Source organism: Mycetomoellerius zeteki, unplaced genomic scaffold (assembly GCF_001594055.1).
Source record: "Mycetomoellerius zeteki isolate Tzet28-1 unplaced genomic scaffold, Tzet1.0 scaffold54, whole genome shotgun sequence".
NCBI classification, from domain to species: domain Eukaryota; kingdom Metazoa; phylum Arthropoda; class Insecta; order Hymenoptera; family Formicidae; genus Mycetomoellerius; species Mycetomoellerius zeteki.
The window spans coordinates 87,593-115,104 of NW_017257544.1; the positions used below are offsets into that span (position 1 = coordinate 87,593).

Genomic DNA, 27,512 nt, shown 5'->3' on the forward strand with positions numbered 1-27,512 from the left:
GTCTGGCAATGCGATCGCGCTTATCAGTCGCGGTGAATCGGCCGCGATAACGCGCTCGCGAAACATCGAGGTGAGTTCGTTGATGCGCGAATTTTGAAAGCGACCGAAAAAAAAATAAAGAAAGAAAGAGAAAAGAAAAAAATAATCCGCACTGCTCTCGCGCGTATACATACCTGATGCGCTCGCAGATCGAGGCTTCGCGGAGAGGAGATCAGTACAGATACGTACAGATCGATTTTTGCACCAGGTGTTTACCATACGTGATTCATCCTTCTCGCCGCGGACTTTCCCGACGCGCGCGCGGGGAAATGTGAGCTTCGACGTGCCCTCCCTCCGACGAATTCGGGACGAGCCGCCATCCGCTTTCAACGGGGCCACGTGGACCACGTCGGGAGGCAGGAAAAAATGTGAGCTCTCTCCCTTCCTCTTTCTTTCCTTTCGACCCTTCTGAACGCTACGCGCCCGATCGCAAACGCAAGCGCGAGTAAAACTTTTTCCTCGTTCCCTCCGTGAAAATTCTTCAGAGAAAGTCTGCCACGTTATAGAATCATCGGTTTTCAACTATTTTTCCTGGGATTTATCGCGCGATTTTGCCACCTAAGTGAGAATTCGAAAAAACAGGTGGATTGTTCCGGTTTTGAAAAAAATCGAGGACGGTCGCATACGGTTTCTATATAAAGTATCTATATAAGTATATACGAAAAGGACGGTTTTACTCAACTATCTAAAAATTTAGTTAGATACAGATCTAAAAATAATTTTGTTGGATCATTAAAATAATTATGTAAGGCGCTTAAACTAACTGCTAGAATAATATAGTATAATAATAATGACAATAATTTCATTGCGCATTTAGATTCTTATATAATTATTTTGATAATTCAACAAAATAATTTTCAGATCTATATAGCTGAATATCTATAGCTAAATTATTATAATATTTCAACCAAATCGTTCTTCCGTGCATAAAAAGCACAAGTTGTAGAGTTTTTAGTGAGAATAATATGATTGATTAGAGTATGCGAAATAATTAGATTTTATAATAAAAAACAAGATTATTAAGGAAGATTGTTGAAGCGATTTTGAGCCTCATCTCGGTCCCTTTAAATTTCGTAGGATTTATTACACTCGGAATAAATCAGTTGCGATGCGACTGAAAAGGCATAAATGCGGTAGGGAAAAGCTTACAGTTTGCAACGTCGTAAAGTAACGGTTAATTCGCTTGAATGCAATCGCGTAAAATTGCTTCTCAGCTCTCAGCAAGAAGACATTCTTTCGCTTAAATTGTCTCGGCCGACGATTAGGATGATTCTACATATTACGTGTAATTAGTCCCTAAAAATATTTTTTGACAATTTTGTAACTCGCTATGTAATTTAAATGCGCGTATAATACGGCGTTAAACATTATTCACAGTATGACTAACACGAAAGATTATCGTGTAATAAGAAACTATCATATAATAATCGCATATTAAGAAAAATGCGATAAAACAATATATGATGTAATAAAAGAACATCACGCATACAATAAAAGATGATACAGATTATTTTCCTTATTGCCATTAGAGGACATTTGTTTAGTTTTTGCACCTTTTATTTCACGATGTGCTTTTTGCTTCACGGAAAAGTGTCAGTTTTATTATTTTCCAAGAGACATCAAGATGTCGGTTTATTTTGTTGACGGGACACGATTCCGCGTGTAATATTACACGACTTTGGTCGAAAAAAAAATCGATCCTGTAGTGGAATTCCAGCGAATTTTGAAAACGTCACCTCATTATTTATTTGCGTTGTACAGGTAGATACGTATGCAAATATGTATGCAAAATGGATAATTTTTTAAATAAGCAACTATGTGTTTTTTTTCCACCAATTGATTCATCTTATTATTCTGTTCATAAAAGTATTAAGGTACGCGATTATCAAAAAATTAATATATATATAGTTTACGAATTATTTAATATTTTATATCAATATGTGCCACAATGAAATATAAAATATCTCGTAAACTATTGGTTTTTTGATATCGCTACCTTAATACTTTTATATGCAGAATAATTAGAGGAATCATATTATGTAAAAAAATTCATATAATTCCATTTAAAAAAATGATCATGACCTTCAAATAACCTTGAAAATCGACCTGAAGATAAAAACTGTTAGCACAGTTAGATGTCCCCCGTTGTCCTCTACAATTTTTGTCTAAACCATTTTTTTGTATCTGGCGTATTTTTGGAGATATTTGGATCTGTCACTTAAAATGACTCACCCTGTATATGCGTTTCCATGATTCGACTAATGATCGAGCTCGCTTATCGCACGCGCTCGCTCATATCAGTCACCTGATTGAAATGAGTGTCGAAAATTGCGATATTACCTGAACCATATTAAACACTTATGCTCGTCTTTAGCTCTAAACGGGCATTTATTCAAGATTAGTTTGTAACACATTTTTTGTGACGCTAAGAAGAATATGCACAGAAAGGACAATTTTGCTGAAATATCTAAAAATTCAAGTAGATATAGATTTAAAAATAAATTTGTTGAGCTATCAAAGTAATGGCGGTAATTATGTACGACTTTTAAACTGGTTACTAGAACGTTAAAACTTTTTATAGCATTGTTCATCATGCTTGACATTTATAGGTAATCATTTTGTTAATTCAACAAAATTATATTCAGATCTATATCTAGCTAAATTTTTTAGATGCAGCAAAATCGTTCTTTTCGTTTTAGGATATCTTTTAAAGTTTTTGTTATTAGTCTTAGAAGTTTTAAAATTTTCAATTATATGAAAAAATTATAATACTTGAATTTAGCATAAATATAGTACAATAATTAGTTTATATAAATAGAACAAAGGGGTGAAAAATAAGATTGTGAAACATAAAACGATTCCAATTCATTACAAATCATTATCTAAAAATTAGGAAAATGTCCGAGGGTCACTAATAAGGGAAGTTTCACAACTGTCCGGAACCGATTTGATTCTCCATGAAGTATGTTGTTAAACACGAAAATCTAAGAGAGAGAGAGACACGTATTTTTTTATACGTGCGCTAACTCATGTTTAAGGGGTGAAACACCCCTTTGAAAAAAAAAACGATATTTCTATTTCGAGCCGAATACCGTCGGAAATATAAAAGATGGAAAAAAATTGTTTAAACAAAAGTTATACTGTTTCAAGAGTACTTCAATGTTGTGAAGAAAAAAAATTTTTTTAATTTTTTGTTTAACAATTGTTAACAAAAAAATTTTTTTTAATTTTATACGCACGTATAAAAAAATACGTGTCTCTTAGATTTTCGTGTTTAACAACATATTTCATGGAGAATCAAATCGATTCCGGACAGTTGTGAAACTTCCCTTGTAAGATCCATAAGTTACGGATTAATAAAGTATAAAGTAAGAATTATGAGTTTGGTCTAAACTTAACGACTACATATTAGTTCAAACTTCTCAAAAGTCATTAGTTTTATTTAGGTAGTCCGAATGTGTTATATAATTCATCGAGTTTGTGGTAGTAATATTTCACGCCAAAGCGCAAACGCAATTTAAGTAAAATACATTATTCTGGCGTATTACGGGATATGTTTTAGGGATTCCATCTGGTTTCCGTTATGTTTCACAGTAGTAAGAAAGAGAGAAAGAGAGAGAGAGAAAGAGATTCTATTACACCCGTTGCGTTTATTTCGACGCCGATCAGAGAAGCCACTCTTGCGTTAACTGGGAAAAAAGCACGGATAAATTTCCTCATATTATCACGTTAAATATCGTGATATCAAAGTCGTGAAAAATAAACAAACTGTGAATCTCTGATCTTTGATCTAAGATTTCCTTTTCGAAACGACTTTACCAACTTCCATTTAAATTCTTTGGTAATCTGTTTTTTTTTTTCTGAGAAAATAACTTTTTGAAGTTGCTTTTTTGAAAAAGAATCTTTAAACGAGATACTTCAAAAGAGTTCTTTTCTCAAAGAAATTTAGATTACCTAAAAAATGCTATCAATTATTAATGCCTCTTTTAAAACGTTCGGAATTATCAAAAAAAGGTGAAACATTTTTTTCTCGATTAGGTTCGTATACTGCGGAAAATTTTGATCGATGAGTATTATCGACAATAAGCGTACTAAAACAACTGTTATTTCTTTGACAGCACGATTTCGAAAGATTAATCTCGAATAATCCAGATGAGTCTCGATGATCAATAGGAGGCGATATCGCAATTTTCTTTAACGATTATTCCAATCATCCTAATGACACCAAATGGCGCGATAAAGCGTGATTAAAGGAGGCGCTCGTGAGTAAACGGGTGACCCAATTTAGTCGCTCGATTTTTTTTCTACCCTTGATACTTCGTTTACATTCGGCCGGTAGCGATTCACGCGCAAATAGAAGGGTAACCTGCGCACCATCGATCGTACACTGGAATCTCGTTCGTCGCATTGCACGCACACGCGACCGCGCGATTGCACTCATTAGCGCATGCACGCGTGTACGCACGATGGAGCGACCCGTGACACGCATTCCGCCCCCCCGCGCTTCTTCGAACTCGAATTAGATGCTACACGCGTCCGAGCGCGAATTAAAGCCCCGGTAAACATAATAAAAATAATGCAAGTTAGATGTTGCTAAATCGAAACGATAAAAAATCAGTTTCTCTGAAATATATTTTTAGATATATCTGCAAGATTACGTAATGTTTCAATCATGGAAAATTGTAAGTTTTTATTATGTCGTATTAAGTAAGGTATTTTTAATCGTGGAAAATTTTTAGCTTTCACTATACATATATTGTATTATATACATAGATGAATCAATAAGTAACCTTAATTTTTATTACCTTGATCGTTGAGGGCAAAATTAAGGTTACTTATATATTGACTAACCTATCATATTAAGTATATTTACACACATATGTTGATACGTCAAGGCTTTGAAAAATAAGCCAGTTGCACCTTGAAAGGTAGATGATCAAGATAAAAATCAACATTAATAATAAAAATAAAATCTAAGATCGAAATGGACAGTGTCCGTATTATTAATTGAAACTAGCTCGTTCTATATTTCTACGTAGGTATCTACCATATATCTAAGCTCATCAGTCGCATTAATTTAAATGCTATTCTCGCGCTGCAGTTGTTCAATATCAAAGAGTTATTTAAGATCTTTAATGTTAATAAGAAATAAGAAAGAAAAATATAGCCTATTCTTTGTTTTAAAATCGCAGTATATCGAACGCCCATCAGAATTATTAGCAAATACATCAGACGATGAGTGTATTTTTGTACGCAGTCGCAGTCGTGCAAATGAACGATAAGCGTTGTTTGGCAATACTCTTTTTCATATACAGTATACCTATCTGACTAATTTCATTTTATTTTAATGATAAATGCTGCACGCGAGCTTTGAATCTGTCCTTCAAAAGGTACTATACTTCGATTTTTGAGTGAGGGGCTATTAAGATTAATCTCTGAATGACGTACTGGGATTTCGAAATAGTATCTGAAAATAACGCGGTATTTCTGAGAGCGTTCTAAATTCCTGCTTCCTGTTTGACGCAAAGAATTTTCTCTCGGACTAATGCATTCATGCACTGCATTTTTTTGCAAAGATAGTTTACTTTGGCTATCTACACAGAATAAACAGGATATCCGATAAACGTTATATAGACATGGCACTTTCTATGATTCGCGTTTTATCGAATGATTCCCTATCTTTTTTTTATCCGATAAGAAAGATACGAAATTCCTTAATATCATAACGCTGGTAAATCATAAGTCTCGGTAATATTCGGTTTCGGATTTCGATTTTAGAACGAATAAACGAAATTTTAGAACACTTGTTTTTGATTATGCTGCAATATTGTCACATAGTCTTGTACATACAGTTGCCAATTATCTGGAAATTGTCAAATATTGTCGTACTACATTACTAAATAATAAATCAAGCAAAAGTCGATGAATAATTAATGTAATCCATAACGAACTTATGCAGGAACGTTTGTCCCCCCCAATTATAAAAGATCGATTTAGTTAATTATTAATACAAGTTCGATAAACGTGCGAGACACATGGATACATAACATCTGATTATGATATATGAGCAGGGTTGGTGAAAGGAAATATTTTTTTTAAATATAACATTGTGTTTTGTTTTTAAATATATTTTTAATATTTTGAACATGTTTTAAATAGTATTAAAAGAAACATGCTCAAACATACTTTAAAATATGTTTTTTATCAATTCTGTATATAGGTACATGAAAAAGTGAACAGAGCAGAAAACGATGACGTTTATTTTCGTACAAATATTATAATGTGCCAATTTTCCACGTTTATTTTTGATAAGGCTATTGGCTATCAATATTTCCATGCTCACGCTGATACAAAGCTTAGATAAAATTTTGTTATCGTTTTCATATTAAACCCGATAGCGAACCTCAATGTCGTCTGAAATAACATATATTCATTCTTTAAAAATATAGAATGTATATGTATAAAAATAAATTACGAATTATATATCAATATTAAAAAATATATGAAAAAAATGACTTAATTAATTTCGACGTTTTTAATATGTTTAAAATGTCAATTTTTTTATTTACAGCAACGTGCCGCGGTATAACTCTGTATCAGTATACCACTGCACGATTGCGTCAAATGCAATTGTATTTGCTTTTTCTGTTTGGAAGGCACACGCGATAAAATGCACGTACGATTGTTATTCCATATTATTCCGGATACGTACAAGCGCGAATGATTCGTCGTAAATTATTTCGCGGAAATAAGCAAACGCCTGGCGAGAATATCAACGAACGAATTTCAAATCAAACGATTGCGCTTAAAAAGCGTATTTATTATCGGAACAAGAATGCGAAGACGAATTATCTTCCTAGTGCTATCGAAGAAGATTGAATACCTGCTCTCGAATCGATTCCGCAAATTCTGATGATACAATTTCATCTATAGTTGTGGATAAAGGTGTGGCGGATATACATCGCGGATTAGACCCTACAATCGATTACTTACGATAATTCTTCGCACGAAAGTTATTCTATTTGATGTCAATAGTATTTCTATCATTTATCAATAATTCGACACAGAGTTCAGAAACTATGCAAGTCCTAAATTCTAAATATTGCAAAATGCTTCAGAACTCAAATATATATATATATATAATCCTCAAAAATATCTTATTCTCATTAACAATATATACATATATATATATATATACATGTCCCATTTTAAAACTTCCACGCGATTATCTCAAAAAGAAGGCGTTTATCGAAAAAATGTTTCAGACAAAAGTTGCAGGGATCAAAGGGGGTCAACCAGTGGTGACCTTGTCCTTGACTTTGGGGTCAAGTTTAAAGGTCATTTCAAGGTCAAATCGAGATTTTTAAATGGAAACCCCAATTTCTTTCTCCGGAAATGAAAAGAGCGGAAAATTTCACGTTCAGATATGTGGTCATGCGAGGGCCAAAATGTTCTCTAACACCCTTCTTGGTGGTACCTTCCTCCCCCTTGCAAAGGGGCGCACGATTTCCACGCTCGTTAAACATTCACATGTACAAGTCTATTTATTCCTCGGTTTATTTTGCTTACATTTAAGCAATGGAAAGGTCACTATTACGATGCAGGGGGAGGAGCAGGGGTGAGAGTCGAAGGTGAGAGCATTAAGGTCAAGGTCATTGGGGGGGGTCCCCTAATCGGAACATTTACCACTAGTATATATACATATTATATACTAGTATATATATATATAATAGATTTATAAAGTTTTAAAAAACTTCATAAATTTAAAACTTATATTATAGTTTATAGAATACATTATAGTTCATAGAAGCTATGTATATAAAATTGTAAATATGAAAAGTCCTTATAATTTCTAAAATACATAAAAAATAAAATATTATCTATATGTTATTTGATAATCACTGTCTCCATTGAAAATCTCCTCTTTGTTATATTTCTCTCATTAATTAACAATTATAGCTATATAAAAATAAATCATAAGAATATTCGAGGACATTGTTAAAAGTTTTGAGAGACTCAACCGGTTTTCGCAGAGTTTACTCTGCACTTATTGTTTCGTAAGGTTTACACGGAATTTTTTTTCTACATCGCATATGTGCATAGATGTGCCAGCATGTCCGAGGACGACGCGCAGGAAGCAGCCACCGAGGAGATCGAGAGACAGGGGTCTCTCTACGTGTTTCCGGGTGCGGGTCGCCCCAGCTGCGTGACGACGTCATCGTCGTCTTCGTCGTCGATTTCGACGGCACCTCTCCAGCCACCTCCTTTGCCGTTCCTCCACGGTGGTTCGACCACGGCGAGCACGACAATGACGACCAGCATCACAACGACGACAAACACGTCAAAAAACAGCAACGGCGACGAGGACGAGGATGCATTAGAGGAAGTCAGCTCTCCGGCCAGGAGGAAAGCTTTTCCGAAAACCCACGCGAGATCGGCGAGCCACGGTGGTATCCTGGCGGATGGTACAACCGAATGGCAGACCTACGGGTCCTTCCTGGGTCCATTGACGACGGTAGGAAGCGCCACATCTGCGGGTCGACCGTCGGCATTAAAGAAGCCGGGCCACCAGAGAGCCTTCAGTCAGGGTCAGGTGGCGGATGTAACGCAGAACCAACCAGCCGTAACGGGACACCATCGTGTTGGCTCCAGAACAGATTTTATCCTACCACCAGGCCACAGGGAGGATGGCAGACCGCCTACTGCCGGCAGGATGCCTTCCTTTCGCGGACATTCCCGTCAAGCGTCCAGGTACGAAGTAAGAGAGAACATGATTTATCATTGTTCTGAATGATAAAGATTAATTATCGGCTAACAAAATAACAGTGCGTTAATAAGATAGACAGATAGTAATAGATAAATAATAATTTACAAAATTTGCATTACAATTACACATAAAATTTAAAGAGATTTAAAAATAAGTCAATAGTTAAAAGAAGGGCTACGAGCCAGTTATAACATAAAGAATATTTAATAACCTTTCATACAAACGTTTCGACACCGATCGGGTCATTTTCAATGTAAAACAACAAACAATCTTACATAAATTATCATTTTGTCCAGTTTTACTGGACATTATAATTTGACTGAATTTTCCGATAATTTATGTAAGATTGTTTGTTGTTTTACATTGAAAATGATCGGTGTCGAAACGTTTGTATGTATGAAAGGTTATTAAATATTCTTTATGTTATAACTGGCTCGTAGCCCTTCTTTTAACTATTGATTTATTCTGATTGAGCCATATTGATAATTATTTTAAAAATAAGATTCATTTTTATATCGGCTTTATCTTTAAAGTTTATGTAACTGTTACGTTATTCTGTAAATAGTCTTTATCTATCTATATATTCTATATTTTCTATGCTTTCTCGATAAATAATTGGTATATAAGTATAACCAATAATAAATATAAAACTTTGAGAGACACTTCATATTATAAGAAAAACAAACAATTTTACTAATTTGATGTAACCAGAGATATTTGAAAAATTATCGGAAGTAATAAAATAAAAAATATAATTTGATCTTTGATCAATAATTAAAATTTTGATACGTTGTATGATCATTTGATAAAAATATATATTCGTAATTTATATTTTTCACCGATAATATTAATACTGACAATGAATGGTTTGTCATAAAATATCGAACAAAATTATGAATTTGATGAACGCGCGAAACTGAGAACATTTTTAAATTCCTAAGAATTATGATTTCTTTTTTACAGAAGGTAATATATTTTATGCACAGTTCGTAGAAAGTAAAGTGCTAAAGGTAAATTTCGCAACTGTTTACAGATCGGAGTCTATCTATACGATAAGACGTAGTGTCGCGCCTCCATGGTGGAGAAGACTATGGGCCTATTGTTTTGGCCCGCTGCCAGAAGAACCCCGTTTAAGAACAATAGTGCCGAATCATTTAGTCCCCCCGAAGACTCCGAAGAGACAGCATCCCAATGGAGATAGAATGGACAATAGGTGAGAATAACGAGACAAGAAAGATGTGTATGGTCCATTCGGACTAGAGACCCTATAACATAGACATATAAGATAGACCCAGCATCCATATACTTTTCTATAGTATGTGCTGGATTTGGCAGAACGGTGCGAGAGGCAAAATATCGGGGCAACCTATCCTTCTCTATGCGCGCATCTTGACATTTGTATTACTGAAAAAAAAAATAAAATAAAATAAGATATAAAAGAATAATATTCAAGAATTCTATCTTCCTCACCGATTTTGATGAAATTAAAACAGAAAATATTTATTCTAGCCTTACTTACATGTTCTCATGTCTATGCCATCGATGTGACAGAATGTTTCCTAATCTGAATAGTCGTTCACTTCAACGATTAATATCTCGGTCTACGGGGCAGAGCGTCGCACTTTTCTTTGCCACGTTCATTTCGTGCAAAAACATATCGAATGAGCCTAATTTCGTCAAAATCGATGAAGAAGGATATAGAATAGATAAGAATAGAATTCTTGAGTATTATTAAAGTAAATTTACTGTCATCTGTATTTTGCCTCTCGCACCGTTCTGCCAAACCCAGGTACATATAGCTAATTCTGGGTCTATCTTATATGTCTATGCCCTATAACAGTACTGGCCACGAGCAATTTTGTTAAAACAAGAGTTTAAAAAAAGAGTACATATACTGTCTCTTTTTATAGCGTAACTTTATAGGGTAAATATACGCCGCACCTATCAAAAACTTAATTTATTAAGTATTATTTACTATGTTTAAAGTAAATGAACTATATCAGTAAAAACTTTATATTGTCTACTACTATGAAAAAAATATTAGAAATCCGAAATACATACTATATATTTATTTTTCGTATTAAGAAATGAACTTTTTGCCTTTGCATTTTTGCCGTATATCCCATAGGGGTGGGATATACTCTACTACTGGGCTACTCATAGGTGGAAGGGAGGTATGTACGGCTCATGAAAAATTTACAAACAATGCACATAAATAAGACGTAAAATGACACAATAACTTATAAAATGCGTTTATAAAGTTTTATTAAGGAATAAGAATAATAAATATGTATATGAAGTAATAAATAATAATTAGAATCTTCCTACATATATTAGAAGTGTTATGAGGTACATGTTTCATGTAATGCGTTTATTGCATTTAGTGCATTGAATTCAATTTGCGCACTTTGTATGCTTTGGGCATAAATCCCGCCCGCTAAAAATGCCGTATATCCCAAACAGGTGGGATATACAAGACAACAAACTAAACAAAGAATACGAAAGCAAAGCACTTGTATTTTGCTATACAACATGCTTTACTATTCCTTTACATGTATATAATTAAGTCTTTTACACGCCCTACAGTAATCGTTTTATGTAGATTATAACTTATGATGGCGCTACTTATTACAGTGACAAATCGATTCAACTCACAATAATTTCATTAATATTAACAGGAAGCTGAAATCATGACACAATACTAATGTAAATCCCAGCGCGGCGTATTTGCAGGAGTTACCCTACATGTTATCTTATATTCTAACTTATACTCTTATCTTACTCATTCTAACTTACTGTAGTCGACAAATTATTAATAAATTATCCTTCTAATTGCTTATCAGCATAAAAAATTATTAAATTGTCAAGTGATATTACTACTCTAGTTCTGTTCATGATTGCGTTTTAAAATCTAAAAAGATTTTAGTTTACAGGGTTGTATAATTTATAAATTCACTCTGAAATAATTAAGCACTAAAAGATCCGTTTTGATAAAAAATAAGTTTATTTTTCTTAATTGATTTGTCGTCTCGTGGCCAGAATCTGTTACAGTCAGTTACAGGATCTCTGAATCAGACGTGGACGGTCCGTTGTCTCACACGCGTTTTCCGCGTGCTCATTTCTTCTTCAGGGTACGCACAACGAAGTACACAGCGCTGAGCTTCCTACCTCGTAATTTGCTAGAGCAATTCCACCGTGTGGCCAATCTGTACTTCATTTTCATCGTGCTGCTTAATTGGGTGCCGGCTATAAACGCGTTTGGCAAGGAGATTGCGATGATCCCCGTAGTATTCGTTCTGGGCGTCACGGCGCTTAAGGACTTCTTCGAAGATCGCCGACGACTCGCCAGTGACCGGCGTGTGAACAATTCCACCTGCCGTGTCTACGTTAGGTGAGTGCAATATTGTAGTTGTATACAGCAAAGTATAGCGTACGGATCGTACAAGCCCCTTGTCCCCCTGCCCCCCAGAACTTCCGTGGAAAAGCGTGTAGAGATAACTCAAGTTTTACAAATAAAAAGAGCCGATGTAACGTTACGTGTCTATTTGCATTTGCAAACTATACGTGAAGTTCGATAAGAAACGTTAACGAATATCGATGAAATACATAGAACGTTAATACGTTTGTTGGGAAAGATATTAGAAGAATGTGAAATCTAAATATAACGAAGTAATAATAACCGAACACCGAAAAAGCTTCAGTTTTATTTCTAATAATGAATTATTATTCTATGTATACGAGGAAGCTTCACGTTGAATAAAAAGTTGAACAAGGACATTTAATTTTTCAATTGATATCGGCCTTGCGCTCATTTATCCTTGCTCGTATTGCCGTACGAGCCGTCGCTTCAGTTAGAATCCTTGCGGCAACGGAATCCGATAGATCGATTCCAATAAGACCGACAATTCCAGATATGTAGGTCACATGTAAACGCGAATGCGCGCGAGCGAACGGTTGCCATACATTGCGGTCGAACATGGTGAAGAAAGTGTCCCGTACCGTTCTTTTCCCGCAGCATACGTCCGCGTACGGCGCACGCAACACACGATACGATGTTCTAATTCGTTCAACGTCGCGTCAACATTGTTTACGTTTAATTCCGATAGACGTGTCTCGCAACGACTACAACGGGATTATTATCTTCACGAACAACGGTTAAGAAGACAGTTTGGATAACGCGTTATCGACATCGCGCGTCGACATTCGCTATTCGTCATCCGAACGCATGCCGCTCGTTTCCGCTTATGCATCCGAAAATGCTTGACAAACGAAAACAGAGGTTGTTGCACACGCGATCGAATCAGATAAATTCGCCACGGCTAGAGTTCTCTAGCCACGACTGGCCGATTATACGCTTGCGCCGATAAACGCGTATGTACGCATGCCACGTGGTTGGTTGCAGCGCAACGCGAGGACGGCTTGGACGGCTGGATTACATAGCAACATAGTCGAATCAGGGGGGAACGAACTCCGAAATATCGTCTCGTGACTTGCAACAATTTTGAGAATGACTAGATCTAATAACGTTAATTTGAATCCTCTTCCACATCGAGGTAAAATCTCGCGATTTACATTTTTTATAAAAAAGGCAATTTAATTAGACGTGAGTAATTAGACGTATAGATTATTGTTATTACGGTCTGCACTTTGATTATTTAAGAAGACTTTTATGAGATAACAGAGAAAAAATTGATAACTTATAAAGACCGCGCATTAATTATATGGTGGACCCAACAATTTTTCAAATAATTAATTAACACGGGGTCTATATTAATTGTATGATAAATGGATCCTGGTGAATTTAATTTTCACATATAATGTGGTGTAAACAAAAGATGTTATAAATACAAGGCTCAATAATGGTCAGTTTTTGATACACTATAGTTCAAAAACTATCCATTATTAAGCCTTGCATTATGACATCTTTTGTTTACCACGTTGTTGTGAAAATTAAATTCACCGTACCAAATAAGTTAGGTTTTTGTATAAGCATGCTAGCGAAAGCCCATCGTTTGCTCTCTACAAGTCCACAAACTGCTTCAAACGCTAGACTCTTGTAATTTCTTATTACATGAGCTTTTCATTGAGTATTAGGAGACACGATAGCGTCTCCCGTCAAGTATATTTTTAAAGTTTAATACATTAAAAACATCCTTTCCTAGTAGATCTCCATTGATATGTTATATACTCGGGACAAGAATTGATATCGATGGAGGAGTTCAAAAGCTTACCTAACAAGTCCGTCAAAGAGGTGATATACCATTCTTGTAGTTTCTTACTGCATGAGTTTGTGCTAATAAGAGCCCATAGTTTGTTTGCTATAAATTCACAAACTGCTTTGAACGTTTCTCAGTTAAGAAAGAATAATACTCGATGAAGCTCTGTATGGCACTATACAGTCAAACGTTTGAAGCCGTTTGTAAACTTATAGCAAGCAAACGGTGGGCTTTTAGTGGCACAAACTTGCAGTAAGAAACTATATACAAGAATCTAACGTTTGAATAACATATCACCTCCTCGATAGGCTTGTCAGATAAGAACTCTCCTTTTGACATCAATTCTTATTCCGAGTGCATAACATATCAATGGAATCGACTAATCGTTGATCCTCGCGCAGTCGACATCCTACTGTCTTGCATCTGCGTTTCTAACGCAAGTTTAATGTCTCTTCCGAGAAGACGGAGCCCAGTTTTCCATTATACATGAATCCTCATTCTTTACTCAATATATAGTGAGCACAGCTTAGGATAAAGTGATCGGGTGAACTTGAACGCGGGTTCTCCGTATTATAAGTTTGGCGCTTTACCATTAGACTGCCGCTCTAATCCATTCTCTTTGATACATGATAGCTCGAATTCTTTGATATATGATGATAGTTTTAAAAACTAATCATTATTGAGCCTTGTATATATAATATTTTCATTACATTAGAAGCTACATTATATGTGAAAACTAATAGCGAATTGGACGCACTCAGTGTGCACTGGTGCACATTAAAACCGCCGTACACAGATTGTCGTAAAAATGTGTATTTAAATATATATAATATATTTATATATTTTATATAAATATAGAAACGGATTAAACGGCCAAATCTTCTATTCATTTTATTGCGTTGTTAGAAAAAAATGTGTATTTTATAATTTTAAATATTTGCATTTCACTTTTACACTAAAATGAAATCAGTACACTGAAAAAAAATGCATGTAATTTTACATGGAAATTACATGTTCATGAAAAATTGCCTAAATATGATTGGAAATTTACAATTTCCAGTATATAAAGTAAATTTCCAAGCATATTTATGTAATTTAGATAATTTTCCAGTCATATACATGTAATTTCCATGTAAAATTACATGCATTTTTTTCGGTGTGTACAACGGCGTTTAATATCTATGCATTTGTGCGCCCAATCGAATTCGCTATAACTCATTTCACCGGACCCACACAATTAGAGCGGGGTCCTTTATATCGATGTAAATTGAGGAAAAATTGAGATCCTCGAAAACATCGAGAATAAATAAAGATAATTACTTCTGATCTAAAAATATATTCTTAATTTTTACATCTATATGAAGACCAACATAGATTTTTATTCAGTCTCATATAATTATAATTGTGATTCAATTGCCGTTGGTCTGCCTAATCGTTCGCTCGTCGTTTTGATCGTTCTTGCGAACGTGGGTAGTTCCGTGATCGTCACGAACCCTCGTTCATAATGTAACGTAATCGGAAAATTGATCGATGACCTGGCAATTCCGATACGACGTCTCTCTGGATTTCGCCAGGCGACCTTGCCCTTCGACGAGTCTCGTTACATCCTATACACGTCAATTCCCTTTCAATATTAATTCACATTCTCGATCATGCTCGTCATACAAAATCGTTCTATAATTTGTATGGTAGTCTTGATTTAGGATTTCTTTTTTTTTATCGCTACGATAAAAAAACCATGTTATCATGGCAATGAGATAAAATATTTACATGTTTACCCGTGTCGACACAGAAGAAAATATTCTAATCACTATGTTGCGAATATTATACAGATCTTTGATGCAGGCGCGATACACTATCTGCCGATGCATTTGCGTGTTCTCTATCGGAAAGGACGATCGATTCAAAATAACATTGGCGACTCTCGGCGGCGGCGATTCTTTCAGTCGTGACTATACGCGCTCGCTAATCATTCAACTCTATCGTTTTCTAAACGCAACGTATCCGCATAATAGTGCGAGCAACTCGCTCTCTTTTCCTCTTACACTCACGGCCAGGTCGATTCTGATCTCGTGCGCTGAAGGCCTTGACATTCGCATTTACTGCCATTACCCCTTTTTATCTCGTTTCGTATAGCGCGAGCCTTACAATCTTTCGATTCCGCTTGTTAGAGTCTACCGCGACATATTTTTTTTATTGTAATTACGCGCCTCCTCTTTCAAAGCTCTGAGGAAGACATATGTCAACATTTTTCGGGAATGCACATGCATATGTATGCGTACAATTTTGATGGAACTGTAGAACTTTTTTAAGTCACGAAATCAATTTTTTCTTATTTCAGTTTGTTTAATTAATTGGTTTAAATAATTTAATGTGGGATTTAATTCCTTTCTTCGTTCACGTAGCTTGTTCTAAATTTTTAGCAACAGACTGTATCATTATTTGCCAAGGCGCGGCAGCTAAGCGAAAGTGCTACTTATGATCTGTATTTAATTAAAATTCAACTCCGCGTTTTATGTAGTCTTGTCAGATCTCAATAAATGCTTTCTGTCTTATTTTATAAATGTCCATGAATTGAGGAACAGAATCAATTTTTGTTTCGATTTCATTAGCATCTACAATAATTCGAAAAAAAAACTGTCTTTTTTCATTTATAATTGTTTAATTAAACTTATTTTGCAGCACTACTGTTAAGATTATAAGTAAAACAAAAGTTTCTCAGGTTATACGGAAAAAATGTTGCAAGTTTCGTATATACGAGCTGTTGATCCATCGCACTTGCCTCGCCCTTTGACATCGATTGTGTGAAACATACATTGACCTTCGTCGATAGTTTCGTTGTTATGATAGCCACTGGATATGCTATTGCATTAAAACTTCTCTTAAATCCGAAGCCGTAAGACCGCCTACTCAGTATCTCACTTTAGAAGCCTCCTTTCCCACGGGACTCGCCGACGAAACCGACGTACCGTTCACAAACTTTCAAATGTTATTCAATATACAATGTTCTTCCGTTACAACATGTTATGACATTATAAAAAGAATTTCGTTTTAAACAAATTTGGGATACACTCGAGACAGAAAGGTGTACATTCAGCCCATTTTTTTTTCCTTTTTCAGAACTTTCTGAATGCCGTTAAACCGGCGAATGATGTCACCAATTGCGTCATGCGATGCGGGTGTAAACGTATATAATGCTTGTACGCGTTTGCGTATTCTATAACTATATCGTTTCTCCGAAACGCGCTTAAGATCCTGAAATATCGACGAGTAACTAATAGATTCGTATATAGAGACATTCTGTAGGAAACTTTTTCTACGAACAATTCAGCGTAAAAAGCATAATTATTAACGTTTGACTACAAATAATTTGTACTTCATTTTGTAACATATTTGATGAAACGATATGCAGATTTCCTATGATTTCTTTCAATTAGTCGGAATGATTTTTTTTTTTTACAAAAGTATCTTATTTTCCTTATTTTGAATTATTAAGTTTTAAATTAATAAAGTATATGTTTTTAGTTTTTATTTAATTTTAAAGAAATTGTAATTTAATGTTCCTTTTTAATTTGGAGGATTTTTCGCAAAAATATTCAAATATGGACATAAAAAATGGTAAAACAAAAATAATTCAATAAACAGGCAAATGAGAGTAAATTACGCGGTTAAAGGTTAAATCTTTCATCGCGCAGTTTACTCTCATTTGTCTGTTTATTGAATTATTTTTGTTTTAATTTCGAGTGTCCATTGTCATACTTAGATTTAAAAATGGTAGAATTATTTCCAAATAAAAATTAATTTCAAATAAATTAATGAACTTGCAACTGATGTGTACTAACTGTAGATAACCATAGAGTAAAATTTCATAAGTATTAGAATCGTAACCGTTTGAAGTTCAAGTTGAAACAGATGTTAAAAGAATGCCAAGAAAATGTTAAGTTGAAAAATCTAAAATTTTTTCCTGCAAAAAGTTCTGTGAATTTTGATAATGGCAATATAAGTAACCGCTAAGTTATCCTTGACTTGTTATCTCTTGCAATTATAGTATAGTTAAAAATTATTATCCTGAAATTATGCATCCGGCGATAACGCACACATAATATAGTATACGCGGTATGTTTGATCGTCTGAATACGTGCGACTACAAAAAAATATTATTCATTTGAAAAAATGAACAAATTTATTTCAGGAATCATTAAACAAATGATTACGACGAATTATAATAGCCCTGCTTAATATGGTATGCTAGAACGCAGTTACGTTGCTTACGTAATATGCCGCAGAAAAACCTGTTATGTATTTTATCTGTGTTCACTTATTGTTAGTAGACATTGTTTTTGCAATATTGTGTTATATTCGCGGACGAATTATATAGAATTCATTAGATTTTTCGCCGTATTATGTATATGGAGATAATTGTGATATCAGACAGATGTTGCGTATGTAATTGCATAATTAGCTCATTTATTTATGATATATACATCGTATATACATCGTATATACCCACGTTGCTTCTTCGAGGTACATAACGATACAAATCCACGACAAAAAGGAAATGTCGTCTAATCGTGACACCGATGCGATACGCGGATGCATAATGCATGCATTTACAATGATTTATGACATACTAAACGTGGCGAAAAAGTGAGCGATGCAAAGGCACAAGAATGGTGTCTTTCTTTCTATTATCTTCCAAAGCGAATACAAAAGAATTTGCATCATTTAGTCTCGTCTAATAAGATGACCTTGTAAAGAGATACACGATGTTCTCTTGTTCTCAAAATAAATTCCTCCTATTTACTAATATGTTGCGAATCTACCGCGTCTAAATGTCGAAACAATATCGTTTACGAGAGGACCCGTGGTTCTCAAAGGTCTCAATTTCATTTCGATGATCATCTCCAATGACCGTCCCGTCGTCTCAATTTCATTCCGATCAAATGATCCACGAGAATGGCTGTGACGATGGCGTTCAAGGTTGTACAACCTTGGATGCCGCCACTCTATGTGTTTCAATTAAAGAAATATCGTCAATCGGCTGTTTCGTCATATCCTAAGAGTATTCGAGAGAGATAAATTTTTCTTAAATTAACCACGCAAGGTCGCCTGTAAGCCTATCTATATCGCGATTCCGTACCGAGGAGAACCGGAGAATAATAGGAAATTATATTTTCACGAGACTCTTTCACAACTTGTTTCACCTATCAATATTTCGTATATCAATATCTTTGGCTTGATTATTAGATATATAAAGTCAATTAAAATATAACATGTTTTCTACAGCTATGTTTTTGTGAGTGATGTCCTTAATATTTGACATCTCATGACGTTAAAAAAATTTTCAATATTTAATTAAAATGAAAAAAAAAGAGCAAAGAAGCAAAACATGATCGGCAAAGAACTTTTCGTTAACTTTTTAATTTTTCATCGTACTGTTTATTATTCACGATAATACTCACGATGGTTCATTAATTTTCCATTTCCGTAGATAAATGATAATTATAATACTATTGCTGAATGCATACGTTTCGCTGTGCAGACGGAGTTCGTTTCGATCTTAACAAATATTTGCGTTCGAAGCCATGCGAAACGTTCATTTTTGCGATGACGACAGCAGAGTAGCCTTATGAGTTCTTTTATGCAATACAGGATTTGTCGATTGCTTTCGTCAACTTAAGTAAGATGTTTATGTAAAATTTCATTCGCCGATTCAACTTTGAGGGCGGAAGAAATTGATGTTTAACTCTTATTTGATGCTATTTAATAAAACAACAATATGTGTAAGTTATTTGATTAATTATGCGTATATAGAACATATTGACACGATACGCATATTTCATACCTGATAAGTCCAGTTCATTAAAAGAAAAGACTGTGCTTTATTAGAAAAAATATTCACAGTCTCTTCGTCGTATACAATCGAGCGTACAATCAGATCTCTATTGCGAAGTCGCAAAATGCAATTTGCTTAATTGCGGATGACGAAATTAAAAAGTGTCGCAGATGTAGGAGTACCTAATTTATTTATTGCGCGATCCTTTTAATTATATTATTACTTAATTACGCGTCACGTTTATGCAATTACATTTCCAGTGTCGTTCAAAAGTAATGCTTAAAAGTAGTACGACAATATATCTTGACGAGATTTCTCATGATTTCATTGTAGCGAGGGCGACAGATACATGAAGGTAGCGTGGAAGGATGTCAAGGTGGGTGACCTGGTTCACCTTTCGAACAACGAACTTGTACCAGCCGATCTCTTGCTTTTACGAAGCAGTGATCCTCAGGGATTAGCTTACCTTGATACGTGCAACCTCGATGGTGAATCGAATCTGAAGCAGCGCCAGGTTGTCCGGGGTTTTCTCGATCTGCAGGATACCTTCCAGCCTTCCAAGTTCCGATCGGTGGTCGAAGTCGATCAGCCAAGTACTAGAATATATAGGTAAATATTTATTGCGTTAAGATTAATAATTATTTCTATTTTTAAACAATTTTCGAAGAGCTTTTTTAGATAAATTATCATTTGTCTTTCACATCTTTACCGTAAATCTTTGACTCGAGATTTTTGCGATTTATCTGAGAAACGCGCTCATCACAATGTTGTTTTTGCCGTGATAACAGAACTATCAGATAATTTGCCGTTTGGACAGAATTAACTAGATTACTAGAGTGATCTCACTGACGCGTCTGTTAGGTTTCATGGCGCCGTGGTACACCCAAACGGCGGCAGGGTGCCCGTATCTACGGAAAATCTTTTACTCAGGGAATGCGTCTTAAAAAACACCGACTTCGTCGAGGGTATAGTCATATACGCCGGTCATGAGACCAAAGCGTTACTAAACAACGGTGGTCCTAGGTACAAGGTAAATACCAATCGAAACAAGTATCTCCTTGGTAGAAATGTCATGCAATTTTTGTGTAGTTAAGCTGGACTTATATTAACTTTGTTTAGTAAGAGAGAAGTAAAATTATTTAGTATATATATCCCAATCAAGATGTAATTTGCTTATAATTCTTGTGCAAAATCGGAATCCATTTACTGAACAAAAACAATAAAGATTACACCCAGAGAAAGGTTTCTTCAATTCAAAGAAATGTTTCTTTGATACGGTTAAAGAAATAATTTCTTTGATTTAAATACTATCTTTTTAAATCAAATAAAAAAATTTATTTGACTTCAAGAAATTATGTTCAAATCAAAGAAATTATTTCTTTAACCGTATCAAAGAAACATTTCTTTGAATTGAAGAAACCTTTCTCTGGGTGTATGTACGTAGTATTTTAACTTTTTTATTATTTTATTAGTACAATAATAATCTAACTAATAATAATATCTATTAATACAAAACAATAACTCGGCAAGTGTCTGCAAATTACACATATTTTTAATAGGAAAACTGCTTCAACTACTGAATAAACCTCTATTAAAGTTCTTGCTCATTTCCATACAATATTGTTACAACTAGTGAAAATACAGTAATACTAGAGACAGCAATTTTCGATCAGTCATCTAGGAAAACTGCATATATTTCTATCAGGGATAATTTTAGAATAATCAAAATGATTGAATAAATAATGTACATTGAAGAAATACCTTTTTGAGATGCAACGTGTCCGTGATTTCAGCGTTCTCGTCTGGAGAGATACATGAACAGGGACGTAAAATGGTGCGTGGTGATACTGATGGTATTATGTGTGATCGGCGCTTTCGGTTGCCGATTCTGGCTGTCCGCGTATACGGGTTTGTCGATGGTGCCGTTTTTGCCGGTGCTGCAGGAGCCTATTTACGAGAGCTTACTGACGTTCCTGACATTCGTTATAATATTTCAAGTGATGATACCGCTGAGCCTGTACGTGACGATCGAGATGGCTAAGGTGGGACAGGTGTACCACATCGGCCACGACCCGGTCCTCCACGACACGGAAACCGGCCGTAAGGCGGAATGCCGCGCGCTGAATATCACGGAGGAACTAGGCCAAGTGAGTGTGGCAATTTATGTTAAATGAATTTGTGCGGGGTGAATGTTTTACGATATTAATTTACCAATATTATGAAAATTTTATCTCTTGAGAAAAAAGTAAAAATTAGTTATTTATATCCTGAAATTACAATACACTTCTAACATAAAAAACTAATATAAAAAACATTAAATATAAAAAAGAATTTTATATTTAACGTTTTTATATTAGTAAATTCAATTAATTTAATATTAGAATCGTTATGTATAATTCTCAACACTTCTTTGCATTGTTTTTTTGAACATAAAAATTTTGCAGATAATATACAAGGTATGAATATTATACTTGGAATATTATTATTTAATGACAGGTACAGTACGTCTTTTCCGACAAAACTGGCACTCTTACGGAAAACAAAATGCTATTTAGGAGATGCGCAGTAGGCGGCCAGGATTACTCGCATATAGGCGACAACGAGAATCTGCTTCCGTGCTCGCGGCTTAAGGAGGACCTGCTCATAGGTACATTTCGACATCGCTTACAGGAGTTTCTTATTGTCTTAGCCACGTGTAACACGGTAGTCGTAAATTCTCAACCGCATCACGATAGTATGAACTCTAGCGGAGTCATCGAGGAACCTCAGAAAAACGGAAGTGGCCCTACGAGGTTTGTACATATTAGATTAATGAAGGAATGCAAAAAACATACTGACAGATTTAATTTTTGGACAAAAAAAAATTAAATATGATTATTTTTGCAACTATGGAAAGATCAGATCTATCACCGCATTTATCACGAATTTTTTTTCACGAACTTGACATCAATAGAATAATGGAAGCAGATGCGAGCTCATTTCCGACTGTAAATTCTCCACCGGTACCACTATCTCCGAGCAACAGAACTGTTCACACCTTATCTGCAGTCTCGCCAGTAATTAACACGGCAAATACGTTCGACGATACTTCGAAATTCCCATTTAAAATTTCCAGGTTGGTATAAAGCTCGGAAGTGCTCAAGACGCAATGGTATTTAATGGAGCAATATCTTTGTAGGCCAAAGTTGCTGAACGTAACATCGATACCGAGTCTGAGCATCGGATTGCTGGGACGGAAATTTTCGCCGGAGGGACAGAAGGTTTCAGGACGCAGTCCTGACGCGAAGAACGGCGACGAATTGCTACAGAGTCCAGCGATCTACGAGGCGGAGAGCCCGGACGAGTTGGCACTGGTTCACGCAGCACGCGCTTACGACATCAAGCTAGTGAAACGGACGCCCCGCAGCGCAATCATATCCTTCCCGGATAAGTCAACGGTCGCATTCGAGATACTTCATGTAGGTGGTTACAAGTTGCTCGTGAGAAATGTAAACGGCGAGGAGAACGTAAGTGGTTCACCGTTGTCATTCTTCGAACGTTTGCAGGTATTGCCGTTTGACTCGAACAGGAAATGCATGTCGGTGTTGCTCAGACATCCTCATACCGGCGAGATAATATTATATAGCAAGGGTGCCGACACGACGATACTGCCGGCGCTTTCGTCGAGCGACGAGAACACCATCGCCTCAGCGAGTATCCGACAGCACCTGCAATCGTACGCACGTCAAGGTTTACGTACGTTGGTGATAGCGAAGAAAACACTGACAGCCCAAGAGTATGAGACGTGGAGACAGAAACACGACGAGGTGGAGTTGGCAACGGAGAATCGCGAGCATCGCATACGCGACTCGTACGCGATGTTGGAGTCGCACTTGACATTATTGGGTGCGACTGGTATCGAGGATAAACTCCAGGCCGGTGTGCCCGAAACAATGGCCGCTTTAGTCGCCGCCGGGATCGTCGTGTGGGTTCTGACAGGTTCGTGGAAAATCACTCACCCGCGAGCCAGCGAACAATCGCGACAAACCGGTTTAACATCGGTGAGCACTACTTTTAGTGCGAATATCTCAAAGAGAGATACACGAGGCGTTTCGCATTGAATCGTAAATGCATTTTCCCCCACATAGCCAACGTTGCACGTATCCATTATTACATAAATATTATTATATAAAGACGATGGATAAAAAAAATTACAGAGGCGTACGTATCGAAAGCCAATGAAAAATAAACATCCCTCGGAACCAGTCCGTGTTCTTGAACGTAATTAGCGCGCATTAATGTGAGTGCCACGTCAGCACGGTCTCGTTTTCCGTTTCAGGAGACAAACCAGAGACCGCAGTGAACGTGGCATACTCGGCGCAGCTCTTCACGCCGGCCATGCAGCTGCTGCAGCTGCAGGCGAGATCGAAATCCGTAGCTGAGACGCTTATACATGGTTACCTGGAGTCGGCGCGCAAAGAGCGCATAAACAACAGTCATTCGCAGCCGAGTATGATGGGCATCGTGGATCCCGCTGGCATATACAACCGCGATTCCATCGAGAGAGACGCGCATAGGATTGGCAGCCCGTGGCCACGACAACGTGCGCTTGTTGTAGACGGCAAGACGTTGACCGTGATCCTAGATCCGCGATCGGGTTTAACCGGTCCGTTCCTCGAGCTCACGAAAATGTGCTCTAGCGTCTTAGCCTGTCGCGCCACGCCATTGCAAAAGGTAATCCGTTGACAATAACGAAATAATATCTCAAGACTGTATTTAAGACCATTTTAAATATAAGAACTAACTATGAATACCTGTAATGAATTTATAACATTTTAACATTGTACTTAAAACGGTCTTAAATATAAAAATCAACTATGGTTGGTATTCATAGTCAATTCTTATATACCGGGTATTTCATTTTTACGTAAAGCTCTTAGCATCTTAAGACACATTACTTATAGGACAATCACAAAATAAAAACCGACTATGAATACCGATTAAACAAAGTCTAGTTGCGAATTAATAACTAGAATGATAATGAGGAAGAATAATATAATTCATTTTATGTTGCAGGCATACATAGTCCGCATCGTTAAAAAGCAATTGGGAATGAGGACGTTAGCAATTGGTGATGGCGCGAACGACGTTAGCATGATACAGACCGCCGACGTGGGCGTCGGTATCTCAGGGCAAGAAGGCACGCAAGCAGTAATGGCAGCCGATTTCGCGATTTCCCGATTTTCTATGCTGAGCAGGCTCCTCCTTCTACACGGTCACTGGTGTTACGACCGTCTCGCTAGAATGATTTTATACTTCTTTTACAAGAACGCTACTTTTGTCTTCCTTATATTCTGGTTTCAAGCAAGTATCGAATATAAACGTAAAGAGAAAAATATAAAAATAAATGAGAAATAAATGTGTATAATTATATATCTTTATTATAATTATTATTATATATCTTATAATTATGTTTTTTTTTCTTTTCTCGCAGATATTTTGCGGCTTTTCTGGTGCCGTAATGATAGACCAAATATATTTAATGCTGTACAATTTGCTGTTTACTTCGCTGCCGCCTCTCGCCTTAGGCATTTACGATCGAGTCGCTAAAGCTCGTATATTACTTGCAGCGCCGGAATTATATACAAGGGGACGTCTAGGACTAGTGTATCAGTCGCATTCGTTTTGGCTCACGATCATGGACGCTCTTTACCAAAGTGTCGTCATATTTTTTATTACCAAAGAAGTTGGTACAACATTTTAAACTCGCTGAAAGTAATCATCACTTTATATGATAAACGCATGTTATATTTCAGGTTTATAACGATTCGATTATTGACATATGGGAATTTGGAACGACTATTATGTCAGCGTGTATCGTCGTCATGCTAGTTCACGCTGCTATAGAAACTAGGTCTTGGGTAAGTAAGAAGAAATAAAGATGTAAACTACGTAAGAAAGAAGACAAAAATGTCACAGACGTTACATGTCGCATAGTAACGATATTTATTTCAGACTATAATCCATATTGGTGCCATCTTCGGTTCTTTGGGCATTTTCTTCGGATTTTGCTTATTTTACAATGCTGTTTGCGTCAATTGCATGGGCCTACCTGGGTCTTTTTGGATAATGGAACAGGCCTTTACACATATCACATACTGGCTGACAGTGGCACTTACTTCTGTTCTTGCCTTAATGCCTAGGTAAGCTTGTTTTATATTATAGTAATTGTATGAGCAGTATTACTTCACACAAATCTACAAAAATAAAACTACCGGATTTTTAGTTTTTTGTATTTAATCAATTTGAAATTTTCTGTCTTGCTTTAGTTAGTCTAAACTCCATTTATACGATTGAATTATTATAGCATCATATTGGATATATCTGTATAATTTTTAAGAATTAAATTATAATTTTATGTAACTTTTGTTATTTCTTTATCAATAATTAATAATTCGGTTAATTTTAATAAATAAATTCAATAGCATTCTTTTTTTTTTTTATGAAAAAGATTAATGTACAAGGCGATACAATCCAGTATCGCACCAGATGCTATGCACGTTGTCTCGCGTCGAATCGTCGCGAAAAGCGACGGTCAAGTTCGTCGGCAGCGTATTAGCAGTCAAAGGGGCGAAATTAATTTTATTGCTGGATGGTCGCGTTCCTCGCAACACGCTACTATCAGGTACATCACATTTACATTCATCGTTACTTAATTACTCTAAGTAATATTTATGGGTTTCATGTTGTGTTCTCTCTCTCTCTCTCTCTCTCTCTCTTCATGTATTAATTATTCATTGCAGACCCAGTAGCTACGGAAGCAAAAGCAACGCTCTCACGACTATTGTCGCATGACAGGTACAATCAGATAGAGATGAAGCGTGTCCATCTCATTAACCGGAAAAACCAATCGATCGCCGAAAAAGGGAGAATGACTTTTCGCTGACTCGATTCTCCTCAAAAGTCATGCGTTCCTTCATCGATTAAGGGAGAATCTTCTGACCTCCGAAAGCCTTTTGCATTGACAATCTTGTCTAATAACTTAATAATATTTAATTATTTCTAATTAACGATTTCCTAGCTTTCTGTAAATTGTAGTTTTAATGCTGTAGATACCAGATGAAAGCTAGTTAATCATGGTGCTATTGAACGTGAAAATTCGTGTTCGTTAATATCATCATGCAATACAGATTATTAAAGAGCATCAAAACTTCCTTCGAGATGCAATACGCGTCATCGCTTGCCCGTAGGAACGTCCTCGTTACCGATATCGCGATAACGCTAACATTACATTGCCATTATCGAATTCAAGTTATAGCGGCTGATTTAAAATCGAGTGGCCTTAAATCTCAGATCGTTCGTTGCATTTAATGGCTGTGATTTCTAGGGACCAAGACTGTACGTTGTAATTGTGCATTGAATCAGACAGACCGGATTCGAGTGAAAGTCTATACTGCGCTACTTTAAGTAATTTCCTCTTTATTTTTTTTCAATCTAGAACTTCACTCGAACACGCATCTGCAACTTCTACTTTCAAGCAGACCGTATTCAAGATGACCAACGTTAGAGACAGACGGACATATATACTAAATTCTAGTTTATTCATGTCGAAAATAAATGTACAAAGACGTTGTAAAAAGAATACAAAGCATGCAAATGTGTATATATAAGATAT

The 27,512-nt window shown here is 36.0% G+C and overlaps 1 protein-coding gene across 3 annotated transcripts; it reads left to right on the forward strand.

Annotated features, from left to right (window-relative positions):
• Nucleotides 1-27,512, forward strand: LOC108727810 (probable phospholipid-transporting ATPase VD). 3 transcript variants are annotated; one of them, XM_018456064.1, is made up of 18 exons: nt 335-407; nt 8,143-8,790; nt 9,840-10,019; nt 11,937-12,197; nt 20,192-20,467; nt 20,720-20,888; nt 21,652-22,005; nt 22,355-22,650; nt 22,812-22,973; nt 23,037-23,316; nt 23,404-23,836; nt 24,177-24,571; nt 24,914-25,201; nt 25,332-25,583; nt 25,654-25,758; nt 25,853-26,040; nt 26,349-26,522; nt 26,641-27,512. In XM_018456064.1, the coding sequence occupies exons 2-18, from the start codon at nt 8,153-8,155 to the stop codon at nt 26,690-26,692; spliced, it is 4,503 nt and encodes a 1,500-aa protein (XP_018311566.1). In that variant the 5' UTR covers nt 335-407; nt 8,143-8,152; the 3' UTR covers nt 26,693-27,512. The 3 variants fall into 3 exon arrangements, with proteins under 3 accessions (XP_018311565.1, XP_018311566.1, XP_018311564.1); XM_018456063.1 differs by lacking the exon at nt 335-407 and adding an exon at nt 1-70 and having other exon boundaries at nt 23,037-23,836; XM_018456062.1 differs by having other exon boundaries at nt 23,037-23,836.

Bases quoted from the DNA above. Each gene is read 5' to 3' on its own strand.
- LOC108727810 (XM_018456063.1), top strand. From the start codon at position 8,153: ATGTCCGAGGACGACGCGCAGGAAGCAGCCACCGAGGAGATCGAGAGA. The intron at 23,837-24,176 runs GTTCGTGGAAAA...TTTCCGTTTCAG, and splicing joins CGTCGTGTGGGTTCTGACAG to GAGACAAACCAGAGACCGCA. The intron at 26,523-26,640 runs GTACATCACATT...TATTCATTGCAG, and splicing joins TCGCAACACGCTACTATCAG to ACCCAGTAGCTACGGAAGCA.